This window comes from Microtus oregoni, unplaced genomic scaffold, assembly GCF_018167655.1.
Source record: "Microtus oregoni isolate MIOR12 unplaced genomic scaffold, Mior012 000012F_ref0000307, whole genome shotgun sequence".
NCBI lineage: Eukaryota > Metazoa > Chordata > Mammalia > Rodentia > Cricetidae > Microtus > Microtus oregoni.
In genome coordinates this window covers 28,085,735-28,112,762 of record NW_024543071.1, presented here as the reverse complement: position 1 = coordinate 28,112,762, position 27,028 = coordinate 28,085,735, and the positions used below count along the sequence as shown (strand labels likewise).

The window sequence follows — 27,028 nt, the reverse complement described above, 5'->3', positions numbered from 1 at the left end:
GTGGATCCCGTGTATAGGGGATCTGCTGCAGACCAGGGCTACTGTGTGTCTTAAGAAAATACTTCTGTTTTACATGTATTTTTACAGTATATTTGCTTTACAATGTATTTTAAGGTAAGTATCATTACAAAGGAATACTAAACCAAAGTTTATAAAGATTACAGTATATGTCACTCTAGTGAGGGAAAACAGTCTTTACAAGTGGAGCACAGCCTACGTGTGCAGTGCAGTGTCTACTAGGTCTACAGTAGCACACAGCCACTTTCTAGGACTTCACACTACTCCTTGGCCCCCCAAGAGCAAGCTCCATTCCTGGCGACTGCCCTGAGCTGCACCTTCAGTAAATCTTTTAGTTTACATTGTATGTTTTCATGACTAGACATACAAATACTGAAATCAGGTTACACTTGCCTATAATGCTCAACACAGTCATATGCTATAAGGCTAGTTTTGCAGTCTAGAAGGAACAGGCTAAATCTCAGGGGCACAGAGTTTGCCTGAAAGCATTCTTGCCTTTAAACAATGCACGACCACACTATTAGCAAAGTACCATGCCAACGGCCATGCTAGTCCCTCAGAGTTTGGTCAGACTGAGCGCCGGATCCAGAGGGAGTAACAATTATGAGCACACCATCAATGTCGCATTTCAACTACCCTGGTCCGCCAAAGATCTCTTAGGAAAATGCCATTCCATCAGTCTACCTACATTGCCAATTACAGTGTATTGATCCTAAATAACAGTCTTCCTTCAAACTAGAAAATGCATTATTATTGATCACATGTCCCCGAAAGCTGCTTCTTAAAGCAACCAGACCAACAGCAGGGGAGCTGACCAAACAGGGATCACACAGCAGCGACAGAAACAGAACCGGTGGGCTCCTGCCTTGAGCATCCTGCCACTGAGAAAGCCACATGCTCGGAGGGCGGGCTCAGTCAGCTCCACAAATGACGGCAAAGCATGCCATTGTCTGAGTTTTAACGGGCAGGTGGCCTTCTGAGAACAAGACTGGATACTCACACACTAAGGATATGAAAGTTCTTGAGGCCCCACTAGGAGAGTAAAGTAACAGAAAGGAAGGATAGATTCCTTAGCAGGAAGATCAGTCACTCAAAGTCGCCTGCTCTCTTCTTGTTTTGTTCTCCTGTCACCCAATTGCTCAGTAAAAAAGGAGTGGTGGGGCGGCTTTACAGAACACAACACTGCGTTCCCTTTTCACAGATCCCAAACTTGTAACAGGATTCTCCCATCAGCTGCCTCCTTCCACCATCCTACGCTCGTCTGCTGGCTCACAGCGGTGCTATGATGTTCATCCTGCAGAAGACAAGTACACAGAGGGCTGCGGACTGCTCACGAGGACATAAGGACTCAGATCAGAACAAGGGGTCCTATCTGTGAGCCAAATACAAATGATCCTACCCGGCTCTTGGAGAGAGCACCCCGTGGCTGTAAGCACCTCCTGAAACAGCAAGGGGGCAGCATTTCCAAGTTCATACTTCGTTGCTGTTCTAATAAAATTTAATTGATTTAACCTTTTCCAATGCCTTCTTAAGCCAGGCACTCTCAACCCAATTCGAGCTCTCCTTGCTTTCTATTATGCTACACTAATCTCCAAGAGAATTTTTTGCGTGTATGAGACAGCTCTTATCATGGAGTCCAGACTAGCCTCAAACTCAGGGCCTTTCCTAGTGCTGGGGTTACAGGTATGTGCCATCATGTCTCGCTTGCAAATATACCTTATTATTTATTTTTGATTGTGTATGGGAGGGAGCTGTGCATGAGTGTACCATGGGGGACATGCATGAGTGTGTCACTTGGGGCGAGCTGAGCATGAGTGTGCTGCTGAGGGACATGCATGAGTGTGCCATGGAGGACATGCATGAGTGTGTCACTGGGGGGGGGGAGCTATGTATGAGCGTGCCACTGGGGGGAGCTGAGCATGAGTGTGCCACTGGGGGGAGCTGAGCATGAGTGTGCCACTGGGGGACATGCATGAGTGTGTCACTGGGGGGGAGCTGAGCATGAGTGTGCCACTGGGGGACATGCATGAGTGTGTCACTGGGGGGGAGCTGAGCATGAGTGTGCCACTGGGGGGGGAGCTGAGCATGAGTGTGCCCCAGTACACATGTTGGGGCCAGATGATGACTGTTGAGTTGGTGCTTTCCTTCCACCTTGACACTGGCGCGAGGACCGAACTCAGGGTTGATGGCAGATGCTAAACCGTCTCACTGGATCCTCAGATACACTTCATAGGAACAAAAATGAGCTCAAGTCTAACTCAAGCCCTATTTTAAATACTTTATTTAAGCTGGGTGTGGTGGCACACATCTTTAGTCCCAGTACTTGGGAGGCAGAGGCAGGCGGATTCTCTGAGTCCAGGGCCAGCCTGGTCTACAGAGCAAGTACCAGGACAGTCAAGGGCTACATAGACAAACCCTGTCTTGAAACTGTCCACTTCTCCCCTCCCCCAAAACCCCTTTACTAAATATTCATACATGCACATAATTTGTTTGGATTGAATTGATACTCCATTTTCTTCCCTGTACTCTCGCTTTTCCCTACGAACTTCATGTTCTGACAAGAGTTTTTAGGTTAACCAAGCAGGAAACATTTTATCTCTCCTAGCCTCAGGTACTACCTGTTTTCAAAGTGACTGCTCACATTACAGAAATTGAGGATAGTATTACTGTTATCAAGTTGAAGCAATTTTTGGAGGGGGAACCTCAGGCTCAGTTCCTAACAGCCAGCAGATGAAAAGGAGATCGCTCTGGTTCTCTGTGAACCTGTGGCTCTGCGGGATGCTCATTGTGATCAGCTCCCGACCACTCAGGAGACTCTTGAACTCTCCCAGTTCTGCAGAGACAGGCTTTCCTCTGCAAATGCCACCACAACTTCTCAGCAGGAGGCTTCACTAAGCACTTCTCCTACAGGGTTTCCAGGACTTTTTATTCCACTTGGCTATGGACAGTTTGGCCCTTTTCCACACTCAAATGTTTGCATCAGCTCCTACATTAAGCAGGCTTTGGGGTGGGTGGAGATCTCTAAGCAACATCAGCAACAAGACACTAATCTACCACCAGTCTCTTTATACTCCAGCCAAAAATAATAATTTTTCATAGCCTTTAATAAGGACACTATCCAAAGGCCTCATAAAAACTTTAAATTGGATCCACTCTGGATCTGTTACTCACACTCCAGTGTTTAAAGCAAAATGTCCCTATAATAAAATTATATTGCTCTAAATTTGGGAAGTAGGAGTGTTCAAGTTCCTCTAGTCAACCTAGTTAGGAAGTGGAGGCTACAAAAAATGTACTCATGTTTTTATTTTGAAATTTTTACATGGAAAAATAACGAAGCCCTTCATTTTGACTCCATGTCAGTATTTCACTACATCTACTTCTCTTTTCCCGTGTCATAAGTTTTATAACACCTCACTCCAAAATCCAAAGTAAGAAGCTATAATCATGCATGAAATCTACAGTGATCCAACCTCAGTCACATCTCATAGCTTCTATGCAGACCACTCACCAGCCCCAACATCATCTCTGGATCCCTCCCCACTGACCTAGGATCAACTCAGGGACCAGTGCCAAGGGGCCTGTAGTGCTCTGGCTTCTCACAGAAACGACAGAGCTTCTGTCTTCATTTTCTTCTCCTGTGATAGTCACACTTTAAGATCATCTCCTTCCTTGGATTTTCTCTGAGTGCTGCAGTCTGCTTAAATTCAAATTAAATGCTGTTGGCAGAATAAACAGAACGGCTGTGGTCTCTATCCCAGTGCACCTGTGAGGAAGCCCTGGTGACATTTGTCCGGCTACTGGTGTGGCCATCTGGCCACACAATGCCTGCCAGATTTCTCCACTAAATATGTTATCTTTGCCCTCTAATAATTAATAAGAAATGTGATTATGAAAAACTGTTTAAATACTATTGGACCCAACCCTCTCCCAAAAGCTTCAAACCACCCATTATGGGTTATAATTTTCAAATTATTTCTGCAATAGATATCAAATAATCAGTTTCTATTTCTTTTACATTTATTAGTTTTTTTTCTAAAGTGTCTCTCAAGTTATAAAGTTTCTTTTGATTTATTGCAAACTGATATTGCTATGCTCAAACTGTCTCAAGCATAATCCTGAGGGATGAGGCTACAGCTCAGTGAGAAAGATAGATGACAGGGCCTGGGCTCAAGTCTCAGCATTGCAAAAGCAAGAAACAAAGTTTGACAAACCCATCATGGCCAGAGGGAGAGTTCCCAAGCAGAACAGCCTGGCTTTTTCAGAGTTATCACTGATGGCCTCTCATGCCCAGGTAGCTCCAAGACCATTCCCTAAGATCAAACTGCCATTGCCCACCTCCTGTACCCTAAGCCAGTGGGGAAGTGCTGTGGAACAATCCTCTTGTATACTGCTAAGACTTGTCACTCAAATTAGTACACTAAAACACTGATTAACTAGTAGCCAGGCAGGAAGTATAGGAAGGGTGACGGATCTAAGAATGATGGGAAGGAGAAGGGCAGAGTCAGCAGTTACCAGCCAAATGCAAGGGAACAGGAATTGAATATGTCATGCTAATAAAATGCTGATTGGCCAGTAGCCAGGCAGGAAGTATAAGTAGGAAAAACAAACAAAGGATGATGGGAAGGAGAAAGGCAGAATTAGAAGTCACACAGCCAGATGCAGAGAAAGCAGTAGATAAATGTGCCATACTAACAAAGGTACCTCCACATGGCAGTGTGTAAATAAGGAATATGGGTTAACTTAAAATGTACGAGCTAGGTAGCAATAAGCCTGAGCTATTGGCCAAACATTTATAATTAATTTAAGACTGAGTATTTAATTGAGAGCAGCTGTAGGACAGAGAAACTTCTACTTACAGGTAAGGTTTCCCCCTGAGGCATACATAGTCACCTCTAAGGCTCTCTGGAACTGCTCAATTAATGTCTTGCTTCTTCACAGTTGATTGCTCCTAATATCTGTAAGGCTTTTTGCCTCCTCAATGTTTCCCTCAATAGTGACAGAGCTACCAGCCAGGTCTAGGTATTCCTCACCAATTCACACAACCATGAAAAAGTACCATCTACAACAGACAGTGGCCAGATGTCCTGCCTCTGTCACCTGGCAGCTCTGAAACATTAGTCAGAGCCCCATATCTCTGAACTGACTGCAGTTTCCTCCACTCAGAGTTTTCAGCATTAAATGAAAATAAACCATATTTGGAACCACAGTGAGAATGAAAAGGGGGTACATGATTTGGCACCAATCAAAGTCTATCTCCTTTTCTCCCAAGCACCCTACTGTATGACTAGGAAGATGTATCCAAAAGATAAATTGAGTACATAATAACTTCCTACTAAAACCTTTCCAGGCTTCCTATGGTCCTTGAAGTCAAAACTCATTAGAAAGGTATAAAGCCCTTTCAAATTTGCCCACATCCTGCCTGTTTCACTTCATCTCAGGCCCCTGGGGCCAGAGAACCAGATACCTGTGCTCACTAAACCTCAAGTTATTCTACAGTCCTTTGCATGATCCCTTTCTATCCATCTTCCCTCTGTTTCCACTTCACAGATTCTGACTTGTCCTTCAGAACCTTGGCTCAGACACACCTCCTGCAGGGCAGCTTGCCTGCACAGCACAATGGCTGTTTTCCTGTGTGTCCATGGCAACTGGGACCTTCATATTCATACAGGGAGGAGTGAACAAGCCAGGGAGCGACCTGATGGATCACACAAGGATCCTAGCTCTAGAGGCCCATGGAGGGAGGATGGAGGTGGATGGGACACTTGCTATGGACATTTGTGCCCTTAATATTCAACACTACGTCCACACAGGACAGGCTCTCCAGAGATGTTTGCTCGAAGAAATAACTTGTATTAGCCAACTGCAATCACATCAGCAATCTGCATTTTCTTGCAGTCTGAATGAGTGATGCCCTCCCCATAGTAAGAAATCCTTGGAGAAGCTGAAAATCTATAAAATAATGCAAAATACACTGTTAAATATAAGCTGCAACAAGAGTAATAAATGTGCAGACAGCAGAATTGGAATTATAAGAAAGATAACCATAAAGGACTAATGTATTTAAATATGAATTTAAAAACATTTTCTTTGCTATATACTTTCAGCGTGTCTATAATAAACCTTATTCACAACACAAGTACTTTTTAGCTGGGCGGTGGTGGTGCACACCTTTAATCCCAGCACTTAGGATATAGAGGCAGGTGGATCCCTGAGCTTGAGGCTAGCTTGCTCCATAGAGAGTTCCAGGACAGTCTGGGATGGTTAAACAGAGAAACCCTGTCTTGAAAAGCAAAACAAAACAAATAAGGTAATTCTAAAACTAGAAATGATATGGTACATTGTTACCACTGTTGTTCAAAAAAAAAAAAAAGAAAGAAAAAAAGAAGCTGGTAAAGTATACAGAAGACTGCAAAATCAATATCAATCAATGAAAACTTAAGTTCCACACAATTTAACTCTATGACACCAAGTTACTTTGGTAATGGACAGCACTTTCCGAAGTCCTCAGAAGGCTGACAAGGGCTAATTCAACTACTAAAACGTGTCAGTGTGGAGGGCTTATGAAATACCACAACTGCCACCTGAGAAAGGGTTATAATAGTCACAGAGCACAGTCTGCTGCCTTGTAAGTATGGACTTGTGCAAGGCAAGGGGCCCATGAGGCCAGCGAGTTCTAGGAGCTTTGAATCTGAAATCTCCCACTGAGACAAGCTGATAGCAACAGCAGAGACGATAACTGTGGAGGGTTTCCCATGGCTGCCCCAGTCATTAACCAGCCTCTGAGGCTGCCCAAACATGACTGTGGTCCTTGCTTGACAGTGGCCTGTTCATTGAGGGCCTGAATAAAACTTTAAATGAAATTCATTTGCCAAGAGCCCTGGCTGAGGTGTCATCTCCTGTCTGAAATCTAAGGTCACCACAGAAACCACAATAGAACATTGTGTAGCTCAGATTAATGCTTAGTCACCACCAGATCAACTTTTCCAAAAGTTGACATGGGCCTGTATGTGCAAATCTGGGGAGTAAACACAGGGTGCTTTGTTTTCTTTCTTTCTTTCTTTCTTTCTTTCTTTCTTTCTTTCTTTCCTTTTTTTTTTTGAGTTTAGAAAAATACAAACTTACCTAAAATCAAAGATTGCCAGCTGTTCCTGTTTTTTGTTTGTTTGTTTTAGTTCTACACAGCTCTGACAAGAAGAGGGAGGTTGGGGATCCACAAATGCTCTTGGGGAGAAGCTGCGGCAACACTGCCATAGGCTAGTCAAGGGATCTGACGCTTGGCAGCCTCCAGCATAAGCCTGGCACAGCATGCACCCCACGGGTACAGGAAGGTGCTTTGTTGTATGCAATCCACGAAGTGAACACATCTTTGCATGTCTCCAGTGACTTACGACCGTTTGCAGCAATGTGTGATGGGAGGCCTGTGCCGCCTGCTGCCCTGCCACCTCGTGACTATTTCTAAAGCCCTTACCTTCTTGTGAGACCAATTTCTATCACTACTGTCACAGATTTGCTGCTCCAACTTTCTTACAATCTGCCCATTTTGAACTCTGATGCGGAGGAAAGGGTTAGGTATACTAATATGGGGGTAAACGTGATGCTGGAACCAGGTGTAGGTTCCTCATTCAGCAGAGCACTCATGTAAAGCCTGAACTGCCTTCCAAGTGTTTAGTGATGAGTGAGAAAAATCTATCAAGAACCAGGCCTAGAGAGACCTCAGATGCTGACCATCCAATTCTATACATAAGCATTAAAGATTCTCTGCCCTTTCTATGGACTTCTCATTCATAGTCACAGCTTTTACCATCATTCACAATATGACAAATCACAAATAGTTATTTCCTAGCTCTAGTTTTTACTTCAACTTGAGACTACAAATCTAACCATTATAGATGTCACTTAGCTGTCTCACAAGTACTTGTGTTCGTCGCAAAGTCATTAACGCCCTTCCTTCCCATTTATAATTATCCGAGTGGTAAAACCCAGTCATTGAAATCTTTCCCTTCCTTTCTCATTCCTTCTAATTATTGCCAATTTAATCCATGAACACAGCTCGGATCTGTGTGGTGTTTTCATCTTTGGGGTTAGTGGCTCATCTTGATCCTATTACAGCATCATCTCAAAACTTCATTCCATAAGGGACAATGGGACAATCCTGAACCAGGTAAATTTTGAGGTGTTTTCAACAAAGTATATCTCTACCTGGCCCATCTCTTGTACCTGAGCTCATAAAACATAGTGGGTGCTGAAGTAGGATGTTCTTATGTATGCCGTGACTATGTGTTTCTCTTATTGGTTGATGAATAAAGCTGTTTCAGCCAATGGCCAGGCAGAATATAGCTAGTGGTAAGTCAAAACAATGATAGGGAGAAAGAGAAGGCAGAGTGGATGAGAAGCTATGTAGCTGCAGGGCAAGTGAGATGCCAGGGCATCACCACATCACCTTAAGCTACATCCACGCAGTGATACACAGATTAATAGAAATGGGTTCATTTATAAGAGAGAGCTAGCCAGTTAAGAGACCTGGCTATTGGCCAAACAATTGTAAATGACATTAAGCCTCAGAATGGTTATTTCATAAGGGACTGCGGGGACATGGTGGGCGGAGAGAAACTGGTGCACTGGGACTGGCGGGATGAAGAAAAATCTCCATTTACAGGGTGTTTAATGCAAACTGCCCGATCCTCAGTAGAAGAGAAGGACAGCAATACCAAGTTCCTTCCCTGCTTGCAGAATCTTACAATGATAGAGCCCTTTCTACATTGTCTCCGCTCACTCACAAATCCTTAAGATCACATCAAAGACATTATTAGTTAGATTTGCCCATGAACTTTCATCTGTCTCATGGCTAGCAGACTGGCATGTGACCCAGTGTTTTTTCTACTTCCTGTAGACTTTTGGTCTTAGAGGCTGAGGGCAGTGATGATGTCTTGATCAGAGACATTTTACAAGGCTCTTTTTGGTTCTAATTCCCTCAGCCTGGCGTGGTCTCTGAGACTTCTAACGTGCCAACCTTCTCTTCCTTGTGATGCTGTCCCCTACTGAGGCATTCCAGCATGTGGCAGAACAGCGAGTCTCAAGCTCGATCTGCTACCCGAGGGCCCTTTGCAGCTCTTCGCCTTGGATCCAAACAGCTCTCTGAGTTCTCTCCATGAAGAATTCCTGCTAAACATGCTAAAACTGAATCAAGTCACGTCTCCAAACACAACTTCCTATTGAGAAAAAGTATGGAGGAGCGAGGAACAAATGAACCGACGTCTCCAAGACACAGAGGAGGCCATTTAGGGTGTGATTGTAGGTGGAGATCAGGACCGAGGACCTGAGCTCTACACTTCACTGATGGGGGTAAGGGTAGGGTGGGGAGTCTGACAGACAGGCCCGGCAAATATGTACAGACGCTGGATCCTAACGAGTGCAAACAAACCTTCAGAAATGCCTTCAAGACAGACAGACTATTCCACTGTCAATGCTAAAGAATTATTAGTTAGACTACCAAGAGTCTAACACTTATGTAATTAATGTCCAGTATTCTGGCACATGCTACATCTGTAGTGATTTAGTGGCTGACACTGTCTGATATGTTTTAAAATACTTCCAAAATAAAAAAAGGCAGACAGATGAACCGAAACTAACATGTTGTGATAAGGACTGAACCTGAGTGTTGGGTAGAACAGATTTCCTTACACTAGCCTCTCTACACTGAATACATTTGAAAATTCCAGAATAAAATAAAAAGTTGTGTTCCCTGAGCTACATGAAGTCCTGCATTTAAAGAGTGGTGTGCAGAATATTTCCTTAGTGGACAAAATAAAATAGACTGGTTTGAACTACTGTGTGCTGAGATGTGCTAACACACCTTCAACTGTTTGTTTTTAAGATTCTGAGTTTTAGAAGCCTGCCATAAAATCACGGCACTATTGGATTTCCGGCCAACACATGGATGACACGTTTGAGTTAATCTCTGTGTGGTGCCTGCTACCTCTGGCTCTACCAACAAAACCCCAGAGCTCTTCTTAGCCATGGACTGTGGTTAGGTTCACTGATGACTCTGGCTGACTCGCCACTCTGGACTTGAAGAGCTGATTCAAAATGCACACACCCTCACAAAGGCACAGCCCTCGAACAAGGGAAGGGAAAACAGGCCCCAGACGCAGACTTATCGTCAGAATCCACATCTACCTACTTCTCTGTGGCAACTTTACCAATATCCAGACTCTATTAAATAGTTGAACTGCCCTTGGGTGTGTGCCACAATTGTCAGGGGACAGTACAGAACATTCTGTTTATCAACCACACTCAGCGAGAGCTGCCGGACTCTCAACGACAAGGGCTTTCCAAATAGAAAATAAGGAAATGAATGAGTGAATTCTGTAATCTGGACATTGCAAGTGGGTTCTGGGAAGCATTCACAAAATGAAACGTGAGGCTGGCTTCCTGGGAAGGACTGAGCAAGGACCAGGAACAGAGGGGGGCAGAGATGAAGGAGGGCTGGCAGAGTGCGGTACTCGGAACGTGCCTTCTCCAGAATGCAGTGAACCTCGCAGAGTCCGGAAAGCAACCCATCGCCTCTGTGGGAATGTTTGCTAAGTCTGAGAGGAAACAAAGTGCACACGAAAAACCAAAAGGATCCAGAACTCCCTACCATAAAGATGCCACGAAAAAATCCAGAGAGAATATGCAGGCCCCTTTCCAAAACTTCTCTGAGAAGATGTCTCCTTTGGCAGGAAGAGACTTAGAAAGGGATGGGACCAAAGACAGCTGGCTCTTGCAGCACACAGCTCAATGCAGATAAATGATCTCAAAGTATACTATTGTATATATATTATATAGCAATATATATATATTTAAATCAAGAAATCAAGGCAAGAACTTAGTTTCTTTCCTTTCTTACTGCACTAAGGAGCTTTAATGTATTAAAGAATTAAGTCTTTTTCAATTTGATGACATTCCAAAGGATTTTCTAGTTAAAATCTCTTCCAAAGTAATGGTTATTTGAATCTGGTACAAAGGCAGAGCCACCAAGCAAGAGATACAGGGCAGCTTCAAAATCTTCTGGGATACAAGAAAAGGCAGCAGATGCAAGCAAGGCCTCTCATCCTTCCCAAGAACAGTCTCACACAAACTAGCAGAGGACTGCCAAGGGACACGAGTGTGCCTGCCTGGCCCTGCCGAAAGCACTGATGGGAAGACAGAGAGAGGGACAAGTGCCACAGGAAACAGCTTTCTGTCTCAGTGAAGGAACACAGATGAAGGCTTCCAGATCTGCACGAAGGAACATATCTAATAGTCTGGAGGAAGCAAAGAGCTCTACCCCCATAAAGAGCTTCCAGCACACTCCCTAGCCACACTTGTTCCTATCTGGGAGGGGCTGGCGAAGCTGGGGGATTCTGAGAAGGGTGTGGCCATCTGGCCCTATAGCTGAGGGACGTTCTCAGATGAAAGTGATTCTGAGCAAATTTTCATCTTGGCCTTAGTGTAAGGTCCCCAGGGCAAGAGGAGAAACAAACAAAAAGGGGAAATGACAGGGAGGAATAATTTACCTTCGGAGAACAGTTGAAATGCATGCCGGGTACTGGGAGTGTAGTTACATACATTGTAATACACCGATACAGGTACAGCGTGCCCACTATGCAGAAAAATCTTCTGCTAACAATAGACCTAGAAAAAGGGAAAAACAGGGCAGATTCTCAGTCAAGAAATTCCGCAGGTTCATTTACTTAAAAGTTTTCAAAGACCCAACAGAACAAACCCAAAAACCTACTCAAGAGCTTGAAATCAGAGTGGTAAAGTATCACTGGCAAAAGATCTAGGTGGGGAGTTTTAGAATACTGTAGGCTGTGCTTTATATATACGGCCATTGTCCAAAAGGATCACACAGATTTATACTGCTACAAACTAGGCTTTATGGACCTTAAATCTGAGTTGACATTCAACTAATGGATAAGCAAATCTTATTCAGAGCGGTCCGAGCCATGCAGGACCCGGGACATTTAAATTTTCTGTGTCTCTCTGTCTAAAACGTCAAGGTGCTCAGAATGACATGAGCATGAAAACTTCAAGGAGTCAGACAGGAAACAGCGAGGGAGTACACATCCAGAACTGACGTTCTAGGCATCCTGGCGTCAAAGGAAGAACTACGAAAAGCAGAGTAGAACCCCGACACTGCTCCTCATTGCTTTGCTACCTCAGACAGTACTTCTCTCCTCCTCCTAATAGGTAAAACAGGGATAACCACTCTAGAAATACTATCTGGAGCCCCCAACAGAGAGCAGGCATAGACAGAGGGCTACAAAATAAAAAGAAGGACAAGGAAGAGCCATTAGTTTGTAATGAGTGAGATGAATACGGGCATATATCATGTCTTATGAACTCTAGCACCAAATTCTACCTGTTTCTTAGACTTGACCTCATTAATGTAGTCCTAAATGTCTCCTTAAATAGAAACCTTCACTCTCTAACTTTCTCCCGTTCAGCCACGGGCTATGGGAGATACATCACATGGTGTATATCTCATATTTAGGCTCAAGGTGTTTTTCTTGGCTTGGGTAAATATCATTTAGCAAAAAAGAAAATTTAGGAACAGTGGACAGATTTTTCCTTTAGAAAAGCAAATGTGTGGTTGCTCGACCATTGTGCTCTACCATTAGCTTGGTCAATGGAGTGTGGAAGCCAAATGAAATACTGTCATTCGTAATTGTTGATTTAGTAAGAGCAATAACGTGACCCACTACCTGTGTGATATATGTGTGTGTGTATCACAACTTCCTACTAATCTACCGGCATATCACTGGGATACATACAGTTCAAGTTAATTCAGGATTTACTAAATAAAGACGGGTGGGTATTATGTCTCCTTATCTGTATTTCACAAGTTGGTCAGAACTGTCATTGTCAGAGCTGGCTTTAATCATTTTCTCATAGTCACGGGGTCATATCCCTGCCAGTGGTGAGAATTCACTCTACATGAGGCTGCCACAGAGAGGTGTGCATCTCTGGTTTCAAGTCTAATCACAAGAGAAGTGAAAACTATGGTCAACAGATGCCAGTCAAGAATACCACAAAGGAAGTGCCGATGTGAATAGAACATGCAGGCTATGGTAGTCACTGTGATGTTCAAAAGCAAAGGATTTATATTTTAAAGAATTGTATATACTTTTAGTGTACAAAGGCATTCCTTTCCCAAATTCAGGAATTCCACACACTTTGAATTCTTTATGGAAAAAAAGAAGGCTCAAGGAACATTGAAGAAGAGGGAGCAGAAACATTTTAAGAACCAGAGGATCAAGGAATTTGCTGTGAGGTTATGCTTCCTAGGACTGTCAGAAGGCACACGCATAGAGTCTTGCCCACAAGACTACCCAAATAGGAGCTGGACAAGAATGACACCAGTGGACATGAAAAGGAGATGGGAAAAGACCATGAGGCCTCAACCCTTCATGAACTACACAAGGACCTACAGGCAACTAAGGAATGCCGAGAGCAGAAGATATCGTCTTCTGCAGGGAAGAACACACCAACTGATCAACTAATACCAAATGAAAACATACATTCAAGTAACACTGTGGAGACTGAGCAAGTTGTATTTATGTATTTTGGAATACATATATGTGTGTAACAACAATTAATGACAAAGAGGCTATGATTTTGAAAGAAAACATAGGGGGAGTATACAAAAGGGACTAGAGGAACAGGGAAATGATGTAACTATATTATAATCTCAAAAAATATTTTTTTTAAAAAAAGAAAAACAATCATAGAAGGAATGCCCATGGGATACTACTAGAGATTAAGCAAATGCCAAGAAGGAGTTAGATGCTGGATATAATTCCCCGAAACCCAGAACATTCATCGAATGTCCAGAAACATGCCTTTCGTGTCCCAAAGTCTGTGTTCCATCTGCTCACACTGCAGTAACTGGCAGTGCACAGACTGCATCTGCTAACAGACTTCCCACTATTGTTTTGCACACCAGGCTCACTACTACCCACCCCCTTCAGAATATTATATCTGCCCAATTTGCATATAAGACAATGAGTAAAATTGTTAATATTTTATATACAATTAAGACTTGCTACAAATGCATGCTGCTTCCAGTACAGGTGACTTATATAGCTTTGTTTGAGACAGGAATTGGGATAAGGAGTTGAGTTCAGGGTCTTGAAATACAAGCAAGTATTGAACCACTGAGCCATGGCCCAAGGCCCCTACTGAACTTTATAACATCTCTAATTTCAAAAAGGAAATGGGACGTAGAATCTAATTGTGTGATTCAACAACCAGGCTAAAACAGCAGTATTATAATGTTTTTGGCATTTAGTACAAAGGTTTAAAATTCTAAAGGAAAAAGGGCCAAAGAAATGAATAGACTATAAAGTTCAATTAAATACTGGAAAGAGTTCTGCCGCCCCAAGTGGTCTCTTTCCATGAATCCATAGCAGCAGGACATGCGGCATTCTTGGCTTAGAGTAGAATTTCCACTCCCCAAAGGACTATATCAACGGAAAAATATTATTTGGCAGTATGCTACTTGCCTCTATCTCTGCCTCCACCCCCAAACAGGATTTCATGTTTCCCAGGTTGGTTTTACACTCCCTGTGTAGCTAAGAGTGGCAGATAAGAGCTGGCACGCCCACTGGCACTTGGCTCAAAATTAAATTACTCTACTTCCCGAGATCTTAAAGACCAGCACATTTAAGGGAATTATAAGCCGGGTGGTGGTGGCGCACACCTTTAATTCCAGAATTGGGGAGGAAGAGGCAGGAGGGTCTCTATGAGTTTGAGGCCAGCCTGGTCTTCAGAGTGAGTTCTAGGACAGCCAAGGCTATACAGAGAAAACCTGTCTTGAAAGTCAAAACCAAACCAAACCAAAAGAAAGAAATACAGAATTGTAGATAATGACTACTCTGACTCCCAGCTTTACTATACTGTTTTGTGATCTTTCCATTTGTTTCTAACCCATTTCTCTGACATAGACTTCATCACCTAAATCTTTCTGGAAGTTCTTGGCTTTTAAAAACAAAAAGACCCATATAAAAAAACAGTGAACCAAACAACACATTCACAACTAAGAGGCAGTAACAAGAGAGATGCTGTGCAGGATAATGGGCGCCGTCGTAGGCAGAGGAAAGGTCCTGTGCAGTGCAGGTCTCTGCTCAGGGATTCGAGCATGCGATCCACGGGGACTCGTCTGTCACTGGGCCACAGCAGCGCCACTCACGTGCTAGCTGCTGTACCTTTAACAGAGACTTTCTAGGTGACCTCAGTCATTTCCATGTATTTCCTACAAAATTTGCTTCTTTGTCAGGAAAAAGGAGGACAAGGGCAATGCCTTCCTTTTTAATGCATCAAGGAAACGGGTTAGCAATGAACAGAAAAGGCTATGGAAAAGAACTAAGAAAGGATATTGCAATACTTAACTTACCATTTTTTTTATTGTAAGTCAAAAGTTGTCTGTATAAAGGTAGAGAATTTTGCCAAATTTCTCCTTCATGCCTTCAAGCTTTGTAGCATTAATTCATTCTGTTTCTTTCCTTTTATACCTCTGTGTGAACATCTGCTTAAGTGTATAAGCACTACATGTGTGCCTGTTGCCCATGGAGGCCAGAAGAGGGCGTCAGATCCCCTGTGACCAGAATCACAGATAGTTGTGAGCCACTGGCTGTGGTGCTAAGAATCAAACTCAGGTCCTCTGCAGGCGCAGCCTCTGCTCTTCCCCGGGAGCCTTTTCTTCAGCCCCCTGTATTCTTAAGATGGGCCAGCAATGAATGGCTATGATTTCTTTTTCACAGAAGGCAGAACTGAGTCTCAGGGAGTCTAAACTGAAGCATAATTACATAAGACAAAAAGGCGCTGGAACTTGTGCGAGGAATCCCATTTTGAGTTCCCACATGAGAGTTAAGATTCTATTAGCTGGGTGGTGGTGGTGCACACCTTTAATCCCAGAACTAGGAAGGCAGAGGTAGGTGGATCTTTGTGGGCCTCTCGATCTCAACAGCTAGTCCCCATTTCTATCCATACACATTTGCCCTGTAAACCCTTTCGTTTATCTGCCAGAATTAATCTGCCCAGATGCACACTGTCCCTCCAACCCACATATTTTTTTTTTTTTGGCATTCACATTTTAGTTTAAAATATTTGCTGAGATGGCTTCATCCATTCAGACAGGTCTGAAAATCCCTAGACTGAGCACTGCCACCTTTCTCCCCTACTCCCCACTCCATACTGCCCCCCCCCACAGCACTTTCCACTCCCATTACAGCATTTGTATCTCCAGAGCACCAGAAGGCAAAGCAGGAAAACTCAGGGCCTTGAACTCAGGACTGTTGTGGGAAACTCCAAAGAAAGGCTATTCAAACAGATGAAGGGGCAAAGACCAAACTTGCAATGAATCAAAACCAATGCTCTCCTAAGGTCTTTCAGAACTCACTTAGCATGTGGGCATCTCCACAGGCAAGATGGCAGAATGAATCCAGATAGCCAAGCTCCTACCTCAGAGATGTGTCTATTTATGTGCAATATCTTCTCAACTTTTTAAAATCCAACTCAAAGAAAGTTCACACTGTTATGGTTTTCTGTCTCTTTAAGAGACAAGCCACGCCCACTCCCTCCCCCATCCACTGAGGCAGGCTGATCTTCAATTTCTGGCCTGAGTTCGCTCTTTTTTTCATCTTCCTCTCAGAGAGGCAGCTCCTGCCTCTCTCCCCACTTCTCTGCCTCTCCCCTTCTCTGTCTCTTTCTCCTCCCCCCCGTCCCCCCTTCACCCTTCCTCCTCCATAACCCCCTGAATAAATATTCAACCTCACTCTGCATGTTGTGTCTATCCATGTCTCTGTTTCCTGCCTGCCCGACATGTATCTCCCTGCTTGGGACCAGCCATTGCTCAGGGACCGGCGATCATCTCTGCCTGGGACTGGCTGCTCGCAGGGCCCACTGTCTGCCACCACATGGCCTGCTACCACCATTTGGGACCTACAGCATTTCTGCTGCCTACTGCCAATGGGGATCTTGCAGCATTTTTTAAAAAAATATAAAATACACTTTTGTTATCTGCATTTCTATTCAGCAATATTCCATTTCACAAGAGACTTTAGGTACCAGTTGAATGGAAGGATCCCCATAAAACCCAGGGCTCGAAGAACTATCCATGACACCCCTTGAAAGAAAACACTTGTGGTCAGTATGCCTAACCATTTGTTGACCTATTAGAAAGTTGGGGAACAAAGTTCACGTGGTCTGGGAAGGAACCATTGGCTTTGGCAGAACCTTTAGGCCATGATAAAGACAATGGCTTTAGTGATACATGAGGCAGAAGAGTGATACACGCTGATACCCTCTCAGAGCTGCGAACACTGACTGCTGATTGACCCAAGAAAAACAGACCAGCAGGAGGCTCTAGTGCCACCCTGTGTAGGAGGTGACAACAGTTGAGGGTACAGCGAGGAGACTCAGATTTAACAGACCAGGTACTGGGAAAAAGCATCATCAGGGAAGAAAACTCAAGGTGTTTGGGTTGAAAACAGGTAAGAACAGAGAAGCTCTTGCTAAGAAGCATATGGGAACAGCACCAGCATGTGGAGGCCCAAAGAGGCCAAAGGTCAGAGAGTTTGGGACTTGTTTCTAGTTCATTAAAGGCTATTGTGTTTCTAACTTAAAGGTCCCACCTATATGTAAATCAGAGTTCTGCTCTCACAAGTCTTGCCAACAAGTATTGCCTGAAATAGGGAAGTAGTTGGTTCCTACCTAAAACAAAAGTCTAAGGAACCAACTAAGTTTCAGTTCCCTATAAGGAAATAACTAGGGATTCCACCCAGGGAGTGGTTTGCACACAGAGTGCCTGGTCTAGGGCATGGGCAACAACTGTGCCCCACAACTTTCAATTTGTATGTGAATGCAGTCCTTTTGTTCTACTCCTACCTTTTGAATTCAGGAGTATATTAAGCTGTTGGAAATTAAACATGGGTGAATTTTCAGTACTCACTGACATTCCCTCCCAATACTATCCTATATGTTTCTGCATTTTATTTTCATTCGCGTCTTCGTATTCTTTACTATATGTCTAAAAACCATGCCTCCACTCTGGAAGAGGGTATTTTTGCCAAGGCTGGCCCCAACACCAGCCTGAGTACCAAGCACTGTGGGATGCTGTGAATTTATTTCTACTCAGCATCATAACAATATTGGGTAAAAATGACTATCATTCTCATCTTGTAGGTAAAGAAATGATTAGGCAAATAGTTTGACCATGTAAGACTTTAAGACAATCCTGAAGCCATTTTTGACAATTCTGAATCCTCTCAGCCTCCGTGCCATAGTGCTTCCTCTCCTCCCCTGGGAACCAAGGACCTAACAGCTACACTCACACGTACTCAGTTCCTGAACAATTACCCATATACGTAAGTTTTGGTTCGGTCCCCTGGGAAACGGGGTCAAAATGACCTCTTACCTCATCTGATCTGGCAACAGCTCTCCAGTCAATTATTGGTAATAGCCCTTTCGAATAAGCCAATCAGAATAGTCAAAGAACAATCCCCCCTTGCTTCTGTGGCCCCTTTAAAAGTAAACTGTACCAGCTATTTGAGGTCCCTCAGCTTCCCGAATGCTGGGGGACCCTGTCATGACAGAATGAATAAAATCCTCATGCTTTTTCATCAGCTGTGGTGTGTGAGATGGTCTCTGGGGGCGACTCCTTCTCGGTGTTTGGACGCTAGAGTCCAACAACCACAGCGCTCAGTAGGTGAATGTCAGACTAAACCAGGAGAATCATCCCATAGGCACTATCCTGGCACTAGGAGGCTGCTGGGAGAAAGAACACAGAGACATCTGTGGTGGACAGCTGAGAAGGGATTAAAGGGACTGTTGGGGCACGTTAGAAAATAGAAGGTAAAATGAATCCACTTAAAACCACAGATGCAGATTAACAATGTGAACTCAAAGTTATTATTTTCTCTCTGGTGAGATGAAGAATTAGAATTTTTAAAAATTTATATAAAACACACACACACACACACACACTCAAACATACACACACACCACCACCACCACCACCAAGATCAGATTATTTAGCTTATTTGTTCGTGGGTCTTTCTGGCAGCTGAAAAGTCCAAACTCTTGGTGCCAGTGTGCTCAGCGCCTGGTAAGGGGCTCCTTGCTACATTACCACGTCAGAGACCGTGAAGCGAAGCAGAGCAAGTGAGACAGCCTGTACATCCCCTCTTCAAGATGGGGAGCCCACCTACCTGACTCATCTAGTCCTCATTATTTCCTAAAAGCCCCACCTCCAAGGATCATTAACATAAAACTTGGGGATTAAGTTCCAATGTAAATTAAGGAGTGCATATTAAAACAGCACTACTTTTCATTATTAGTCTGACTCCACAAAGGATCATTCCTTACATTGTCTTAGTGTTAGAAATAAAAATTTAACTTGACTCTGGTAAAGGACTAACACAGAATAACTTAGTCAAAATGCTGGCATTAACCAATTCAGTGGTAATCCAGGGAAATCTAGTTTTCCCACAATTCCTTTGGCCTGGACTATTTAGGCCATGAAACCTAAAATGGTAAAGGTGAGCCCAGGTAAAACCACGTGGCGCTGTCTGGTCCTACAGGTTTATCTCACAATGTTCCTCAAAACAGAGGAGGCCGAGCACAGAGTACAGGAAGCTGGGGGTAGATGACCTGAGAGGCAAAGGGTTCAGAAAAGATCCCCAGAAAAACAGGAAATCATCTCAGTCCTGAAGCAAGAGAGATGATGGGTCAGAATCAAAAGAAAAAAACAACAAAAAGAAACCCACAAATTTGGTCAAAAAAACAGAAAGTGAGACTATGAACTTGGATAAGCTTGGTCAGTCAACTTAGTGGAGCACTAGGTCTGCAGTTGCTGGTAGAGGGACATTTATCCCAAAATGGTGGTTCTGACTTACCTCGGAGGTTACAAGGAAGCACGCAGCTAGGACTGAACTACATACATTGGCTACAATGTACAGGGAGCAGACAGATCATGACAACCACAAGGGGTGGTGAGAACATCCTAGCATCCCGTTCAAATGTCTTCTAGATGAAAAGCAGCACACAGCATTATTCTAAAATCCAACCCCATCTGTTTTTATTCTGTTTGTCCTTTGTGCGTGGAGATAATGCCACAGTATGTGTTAAGAAAATATATTTCCGGAGAGTGTTTGTTTTAGTAGCAAAAGTTCCAGACTGGGCTTACACCAAAGAACCGTCACTTCCCAGCATACGTTCCTGTGGGATGTTGGACAAGTCAACAGATTCTCCAAGTCTCAGTTACTTTCACAAAGAGAAAAGAATAGCACCATTTATTTTTAAAAGGCTTATTAGATCAATGATATTACAATTCATGTAAAAATTGTTACTTAAAGATCAGCTATTTTGGAATCTGCCTCTTGACTAGTTGTAAAGATTTTTGACATGGAAGAAAATTTTCAGAATCAAAGAGTAGACACACAAAAGATTCAGGAAAAGTAAGGAGAAAAGAAAGAGAAGAGACTACTCTGAGCTCTTCTCTCATTTACTGACAGAGAGAACTATGGACAGCATACCAGCCAATCAAATAACGGGAGAGGTGTCAAAAACATTACAGTAACAAGAGGGAACTTTGTGTTCCCAGTTTGAACATTTGAGACATGACTATGGGATCAGTGGAAAATTCCCCCAGAATGTTCTCTGCAGCACCCACAATTCACTGGGGTCTCTGTGCTCACAGATGAGCACTAGGGGAACCTGAACATTAAACACACAGGGGTTTTCTTCAAGAGAAGGAATGCATAATCTACTATCCTCCCAAAAGGCTGAGAACCAAAGTGGTTAATAATAGCCTAGTGACCTTTGCACTATCTATGCAGTTAGAGATTGCACTGGATCCTCTCCTAGGTCCATATTGTAAGCCTGTTTTTCTCAGTCAATGCACAGAACCCATCTTTATGGATCACATCCATTCGTACTTAGCTTACTTTATTCCTCAAAGAGATTTATGTATGTTTTGCTGTATATGAGGGATAGAATTAATTATCACCAGAATACATTTTCACCAAATTGTGCTGTGCTTAAATATACCTAAGTAAACTAACTATTAGGGATCAGACTCCAGAAGTCTGAACCAACACTGACCAGTGAGTTGTGCTAAATGGAACTAGCTTCTTGCCTCCTGCAGACTGAGGTTGCAGAGACCCTTTGCAATAATGCCTGGTAAATAACTAAACAGAAAAAGATGTTGGAAGGGCAATTAGAGAAGAGCCATCTGGTCTACCATAGTGTATGACAAAGTGCTGATCAAATGAACTGACCCTAGGAAATGGCTCTTCTGGAACTTGGAAAGCAAGCTACTTGAATAGAAACCTGGAAAGAATTGTTTCACATCAAATATTCTACATCAGGTGCTTTAAGAACTTTGCTTACTCTTCACCATCCAAGATAAGAAAACCAGGAACAGTGTGCTGACAGTATCTGTGGCCATGACCTACCATGGAGATGACAGAGGAATGACTACTTGGAAACACAGCTAATGTGAAAATAGGCACTGAGGGAACTCAACTAGGGCAATATGAAAGACAAATGTCAGCGGACAGTCCTGTTAATACCAAACAGACCGAAGTGATAAAGATAGCTCTGACCAAAGCAGCTGCCAATCAGCCCAAAGAGCCTGTCCTCAGAAAGTAAATTCTAGTCTCAAAAGAAAGGGAATGCTATAGTCTTACGGTGGCAGAAATATAGCAAAGATACAAGACTCCCCAAACCACAACTTTGGTTGGAGACTAAACAAGGCGGCAGTGTAGCTCAGGGATAGAGGAGGTGCAGTAGCATGGGCGAGATCCTGGGCTGAGTCACCAGTTCCGCCTGCCTACCCCCTGACATACACAAGCATACAAACTTTAAAATTAAAACTGAAAGTGAAGAAAGGCTCAGTGTCCTTCTGCTTTTACAAAGGACCTGGGTTTTGGTTCCCAGTTTCTAAGTGGTAGCACAGACCATCCGCAAATCCAGTTCTAGGGAAGCAAACACCCTCAGGCACCAGGTACACACATGGTATATATACATGAATGCGAATAAACACATATACATGAAAACACAAATCTTAAAAACAAAAACTAGGTTTTTTTTTCTAGTAGTAGAAATCTCTTACTACATTTTAGTGTTTACATAATGGGTAAACACTAAAAATCCATCCTGGTACTGTAATAACCACCCCAGAAGAACAACACTGGAAAACTGGACACGTGGAGACACTTTTAAATACAGATGTCATTTCCCTTATCCGCTTCCTTCTCTTTGGGATCAGTTTTCAAAGAACCCATTCAATGATCTTTTCCACTCATCAACCAGTCCCATGTGATCCTACAGCTCTTTAAGGTGCAATATTCTCCCTCATCACCAAACATCTCTACCATTAAGTTCTTGAGTCCACCCCATAATCCAACTGCTTTCTTCTTTTTTCTTTAAATATTTACTAGTACATTTAATTCGTTCTTACATAATTTGCCACTCAGCCAACTGACTTACTCTACTCTTCTTAAGGGAATGTCTAACCCCAAACCATGAGAGAAAACCCAGCACAGGCCGTAGACTAAGAGTGGAAAAGGCCAAGGAGAAACATCTTGACCTTGACCTGACTCCAAGACTGGGGTTTGAAATCACAATCTCTGATCTTGCCCTAAAGTCAGGCTGCAGAATCCCACCAATCACTGAGGACCTGAGCAAAAACCCCACCAATCCTTGAACTTGCCTCAGAATCAGACCACCAAAACCCACTAATCCCAAATCACCCTGGAAAACTCCACCCCTGCTCCCAAGAAATATATAAGCTCTTACCCTGTTGTTCAGTTTGCTGCTGCTTCTCATAAGAGGCAGCCACCTCACCCCCACCCCCAGGTTTGTTGCACAGTGTGGCATTTTCGCCGAGCCCAGCTGTAACAACTTTCCCTGGAGCCTGAGCAGACTGAACCAAAGTAGAACTGTAACACTTTTACAGGGAAAACTTTCCCCTAGTCCAGCAGAATTGTAACACTCTGGGGGACCTAAGTAGAGCTGTAACACCCCCCCCCCAAATCCCCTCACCCCATGCCCCCAACCCCGGCAGCCTGAGCAGAGCTGCAATACTTCCCTGGAGCAGAGGAGAGCAAGCTGAGCTGGGACAGCTTTGATGAGGAAACCTTCCCCTGCCAGAGCAGAGCTGGGACACCTGCATGGGGGAACCTTCCCCCAGAGCGGGGCTGTAAGCTGCAGTGCTTACAGTGATTCTATGGTTTCTTCTGCTCCCAACTGCCAGAATCCCTCTCCTTCTGCTTATACAGACCACTTGACTTTGTTCCAAAGAAAATATATTCAAGTACAGTTGTGAGTACCCCTAAATTAGTAGAATCTCCCTCTTTAAATAACATAAAAACCAGGGCTTCATGGGCAAATCCAAGGCCTCATGTGTGAAATACACTATAACAGAAACCAGTTGTGTTCACTATGGCAATGGGGGTCACAAACAATTCTCTGGATTCAACTCTTGTTATCCTGTTACCTAAAAAGCAGCCATATCATTTTAATTTTTTTATCATATTTATTTCTTTGGGGGTGTGCGTGAGGGGGTGGGTCATAGCACAACTTGTGGGAATCATTTCTTCCCTTCCACTAAATGGATTCTGAGATCCAAACTCCAGTTTTAAGGTGTGGTAGTAAGCATCCTAATTGAGCATCCTGCTGATGCTATATAATTCTTCCACAACACAAGTGTGCTTGTATCATTGTATGTCAGTGCTTTATCACACTTGACATTAAATCCACAACTACTGGTTCCATCTGAGACCCTGTCTGTACCTCACTGGACAGTTCTCCCCAGCCATTACAGATACTTTGGGACTCAAAGAAGCCAAAGAAATAAACTCACCCTCAAACACTTGCTATGTCTTCTACCTGGAACATTCTTTTTCAAATACCTACTTGGGATTGTCTTCCATTTGACTCAAGTGTGTGAGGAACTGCTGTCTCATCCAGGGCCTTTCACAATTACCCAATCTGAAAATACCACCTCTGCCCTATTTCCAACACACCGAAGCCCTTACGCTGACTCGCGGTCTCTAGCTCCCTTACACTAGCTGATGCCAGATCCTGGGCTGTTTGCTGGCTGCCTCACTCTGCCCAGACTAATCACTGCACTAGAGGCCTCTTCTCGCTGCAGCACCCCCAGGGTCTAGCACTGCTGGCTTACATACAGCAGGTTCCTCAGTGAACTCAAGTTAAATGAATGGATGGATTTCTGTTTAGATCTGCCAGGCCCTGTCACAGCATCAGGATAGAAGTGGGAGTGATGAACATGGCATCATTTCCTCCTTTAAGGAAAATTAAAAAAAAAAAATCTGTCACTGAAGGAGACACACGCAGAACTGAGAGAAGGGAAAGTGTTATGAGCTGAAGGTGTTTACAGGGAACCGGAGCAGCCGTGGGTACAATAGGGCAGACTCAATTTTTTTTTTTTTTTGTGAAGAGCCCCGAACTTCAAAGCTAAGAAGTTGTGTCTTCATCAGCTTCCACAGTGTGGATGCCAGTTAGAAATAAAAGGAAAGGAGGAGACATACCTAAACTAGAATTGAACTAGAACATAGAACTAGAATTGACCGAGCTCATTATTTAGACAACACCAGCTGAGTTGTTCTACATTTCTAGAAAATGCCACTGGCCAGAGAAAAGGAAAAGCAACTTAAGAAACACAGCTCACAAATCTGGCCTGGGTCCCAGAGAGTCTGAGGCACCCTGATCACCACACTCGGTCTCACCCTCGCCTTAATCAGAAAACCTGCCTTGGAAACCTCGATGCTGCCTTCAGTCAAAGGTCGGCAATGTCCTGACAGGGTAGGGCCACAGGAAACATACAGGGGTGACACCGTGTTAGCTGAGAGCCTCAGCTCCATCGGTCTGTGAGCTCCAAATACTCTTTATGGTGCTTTCTTAAAACAAGGGGTACCTGGTTTGCAGTGAAGTCTGACACAAAGGCAGAGATTTCCCGGGAATTTTTCCTAGTCACTGGCTTGAAAGTCCAATTCTAAATGAGGAGACAACATTATTTACAATTTTAAAAACCAAAAAGAGGTTCAGAACCTACTTTCACAGTGAAGGACAACTGTATACAACATAAGACAGAACTGAATGTCACAAATTCAGAATCAAAGTGTTCAGAACCCTACAAGTCTGGCTAAAGGACTGATTGGCAGCAGATGTTGCCCAAAATTCCAGTGGTCTTACTTCTCAATTCTTCATCATCTTTATCTTTTATCTTATGTTAGAAAGTACAAAGGGAAAAGGAATAGAGGGTCTTTTTAAGGAATCCAGGATTCTTAACGTCAGAATAATTTGGGAGGCAGGGATGGAAATTTGGGCTTTGCTGGGAACTTAATAGTAAGCCATCCGGCTGGTGGATGATGGAGAGATGGGCCAAACTCACAAGAAACACAAAAACAAGGCAAGTTAGGGAGGGAGAGTACGCCATAAGCAGAAAGCTCCATGTTTTCAAACCAGTCCATAAATAAAACTGTCACATAGCAACAGCCAATTAGCTAGAAATGAGAGTGGGTGTTGGGGGTAGCGTGTCCAAGGGTTAGCCTTGTGATGACAGCAGACATGGCAGTTATCAGCATAAACATCCTGCTCTGTCAGTTCGTACCTCTCCCCTCTTCCACGCCTGGACTGCCACATACACTGGGAGAGGTCACAGACAGTCAGGGTGGGGGATGCTTAGGACAACAGTCTAAGGTAGAAACTAGAGTGAAGGCCGTAAAGACTCCTTAGCTGGCTGCATTCAAGTTAGTTACCTGACTACTCCAACCCCATCACAGTGGCTTACCCGCAATGTTAGAGCCAACCTAAAAGTTTTCTAGGACAACAGGAACCTTGACTGAGAAGCTGTTATTTTTCCTGGGAGGGGAACAAGGCTCCTGAGTTGAAAAAGTTCATCTAAGCCACCTAGCATGCAAAGTCACAGCTGGGGCTAGAACCCAGGCTGCCTACTCCAGCACGGAATTAGCTGTGTAGAAGGCGTTCCAAGTGGTTTATTGTTGTTGAACAACTTAAATAAATAAATTACTATAGTATTGGTAGTAAGTACAAGGAGAATACCAAATTAGAAAATTTAAAGAGAAACAGATTTGGGGAAAATTCCCTGCTAGAAAAATAAAACATGTAGAAATTAGTCCTGTGTGTAGGAAGTTCATTCAGAAAAAGACTGGAATCACAAAACACCTCAATTCTGCAGTAAGTCTGACTTATTCAGTTATATTCTGGGGCAATAGATTTGCCTGTGTGTACGAATTTTGGTGAAAAGCCAGAAAGCGAACTGGAGAAAAAACAAATTTTAAGGGGAAAAAACCAAACCAAAACAAAACAAAAAAACCCCAGTAAGCTTAATTTGAGCTGCCCTTCCCTCTGTGAAGGAAGCATGGGGAACAGGTTCAGGCTTTTAGGGAGAAAGGGCAAAAAGAAGCAGGACTAACGCTGTCAGTCAACAGAATGTATGCAAGGAATCCCAAACATCGCTATCTCGGAAGCCAATTCCTCTCAAAGCTGAAGCAACAACATTTTTTTTTTTTTCTTCAACTAGATAGCAGAGCCCATCAGTTCCATTTCAAATTCTACTTAGATTATAAATTTGTCAAACTAGCCCCAAGTAAACCCTTGGCTATGCCAGTGACTTTGCCAAAGTGAAGATGGTCTCCCTGATGAGGTCAGCAGGTAACCTTCCCTTTCTACTTGTGGACGCCTGACTTCATGAACTGAGAAAGAGTTTATCCAACACCAGAAAAACACTCAGAGCCAAACTGAACAGAAATGCTCCACCTGCATTTTCATATTTTATTATCTTGGAAGACAATTTAATATCCAGCCATCGTTCGGCTCAGGCAACTCAGTCTACCAGAGAGAAACTCAAAACAGCTGGTGGCTCCATCATCAGAAGCTGCCCCAGAGTGACAGTTCCAGGTCTGTAGGGAAGCAGCCCCAGTTCTGGCCTCGGTCCCAG

General features: G+C 43.5%; 1 protein-coding gene across 9 annotated transcripts in view; it reads right to left on the bottom strand.

The window, feature by feature from the left end:
• The window catches only part of Sgms1 (sphingomyelin synthase 1), a 261,385-nt gene that overhangs the window by 8,920 nt on the left and 225,437 nt on the right, over positions 1–27,028 (bottom strand). For all 9 annotated transcript variants that reach the window (XM_041661109.1, XM_041661108.1, XM_041661114.1 and 6 more), the window contains one exon: positions 11,556–11,673. In XM_041661109.1, coding sequence (XP_041517043.1) covers positions 11,556–11,673 — 118 coding nt within the window. The remainder of the gene's footprint in view (positions 1–11,555; positions 11,674–27,028) is intronic.